The 1,663-nt window shown below is 55.5% G+C and overlaps 1 protein-coding gene across 1 annotated transcript in view; it reads left to right on the top strand.

Moving 5' to 3' along the window:
- The window catches only part of Akr7a2 (aldo-keto reductase family 7 member A2), an 8,157-nt gene extending 6,808 nt beyond the window's left edge, over positions 1 to 1,349 (top strand). Inside the window, exons 6-7 of the mRNA XM_005352945.2 lie at positions 453 to 582; positions 969 to 1,349. Coding sequence (XP_005353002.1) covers positions 453 to 582; positions 969 to 1,130 — 292 coding nt within the window. The 3' untranslated portion in view covers positions 1,131 to 1,349. The remainder of the gene's footprint in view (positions 1 to 452; positions 583 to 968) is intronic.
- The last annotated feature ends 314 nt before the right edge of the window (positions 1,350 to 1,663 follow it).

The raw sequence follows: 1,663 nt of genomic DNA, 5'->3' as shown, positions 1-1,663 counted from the left end.
CCACTACCATCCGGCCTTGATTCTTTGAAGAAATAGCAAATCCTAAGGTTTCTCTTCTTTTTCTTCTTCTGTAAATGGAAATAAGGAAACCCCACCCTCACCCTCAGACTCTGTGGACACAAAAGTCTTTGCTAGTCTGAGATGTGCAGTGCCAGGAGGGAGAGAGAGGACCTTGGGTAGGGGCTTGGGAGGCCAGGGCTAAGTCTGGCTTAGCTTCTCTATTACACTAGGTGAATGGTAGACCGGTCGAGGGGTTCCCACTGATGATCTGGCCAACAAGTGGGCAGCCCAGGAGCGTCTTATGCCCTGTAAAGGAGGAGGTCCTCTCCCGGGAGATACAGCTCCTTCCATGCTACAGGATGGAAGCAGTGGAGCAGTGCCTTGGTAGGCTCTTTGGCTTTAGGCCCCAGTGTGACCCAAGATTCTCACCCAGTGCCGCTCTCCCCACTCAGCTTCTGGAAGGAGCATCACTTCGAGGCCATCGCCCTGGTAGAAAAGGCCCTGCAGACTACCTACGGCAGCAGCGCCCCCAGCATGACCTCAGCTGCCCTGCGCTGGATGTACCACCACTCAGAGCTCCAGGTAGCCCGGCCCCATGAACTCACCTTCTGCCCCTTAGAGGACCCAGAGCTGCCTTTAAGTGATGTCTTGAGAGTACTTCCTCCAGGACTACAGAGATCATTTGGTGTATAAAGCGCTTGTTAGACAGGCATGAGGCAAGTGTCCTATGAAGAGGGGGTGGTTATTATTTATGTCTCCCCAGGGAAGAGGTGTAACAAGCGGCAAGAGCCAAGTCACATATATTCAGTTGTGAAAGATCCCTTTAGACCTAAGTGCATGTTCAGGACAGATATACAAAAAGATGCAAGATCCTACCAGGGATTAGGCAAGGTGGGTGTGGGGAGGCATGTGTGACAGGAACCACTATGGAGCAGAAGTGTGCTGAGATCTGCCATCTCCCCTTGCAGGCCACCCAGGGGGATGCAGTCATCTTGGGCATGTCCAGCCTGGAGCAGCTGGAACAGAACTTGGCGGCCTCTGAGGAAGGGCCCCTGGAGCTGGCTGTCGTGGATGCTTTTAACCAAGCCTGGAACCTGGTCGCCCACGAGTGTCCCAACTACTTCAGATAGATGTCCTGGCTCAAGCTGCCAAGGGCTTTCCCGCCACCTCTTGGCCATTCCCTGCCTGATGCTGACTCAGTGTGGCCTTCTGCTGGTCTCCACCCACGTGGTCTTCTAGATGGTAGCCCTGCTCCCTGTCACCTCACAGTGAGGAAACTTGGGGCTGAGTCTGACAGCACCACTTCCTGTCTGAATAAAGTGGGCATCTGCCTGGCTGCAGCCAGCACTGAACCTCACGCTTTCTCCTCTGCTGCTCCACACCTGCTCCCTCCATGCTGCCTTGGGACCCACGAGACAGGGTGGAGCCAGGAGCTGGGGCTCCAGGGAGCATAGGTGTGGCACTATGTGAATACCTGCTGCCTGTGCAGGCCAGAAGAGGGTGCTGGGAGTCAAACCCATGTCCCATGTAAAAGCAGCCACTACTCCTAACCCTGAGCCACCTCTCCAGCCACCTACCTTTCTTGAGGGCAGTGGGCAGGCCCAGCTGCCTCAGCTGCGGCTCCATGGAATGAGGGAACTGCTTCAGGGGCCCTGGATCCAGG

This window comes from Microtus ochrogaster, chromosome 10, assembly GCF_000317375.1.
Source record: "Microtus ochrogaster isolate Prairie Vole_2 chromosome 10, MicOch1.0, whole genome shotgun sequence".
Lineage (NCBI taxonomy): Eukaryota > Metazoa > Chordata > Mammalia > Rodentia > Cricetidae > Microtus > Microtus ochrogaster.
Note: the sequence above shows the minus strand (reverse complement) of the source record. Positions and strands in the feature narration are given on the sequence as shown.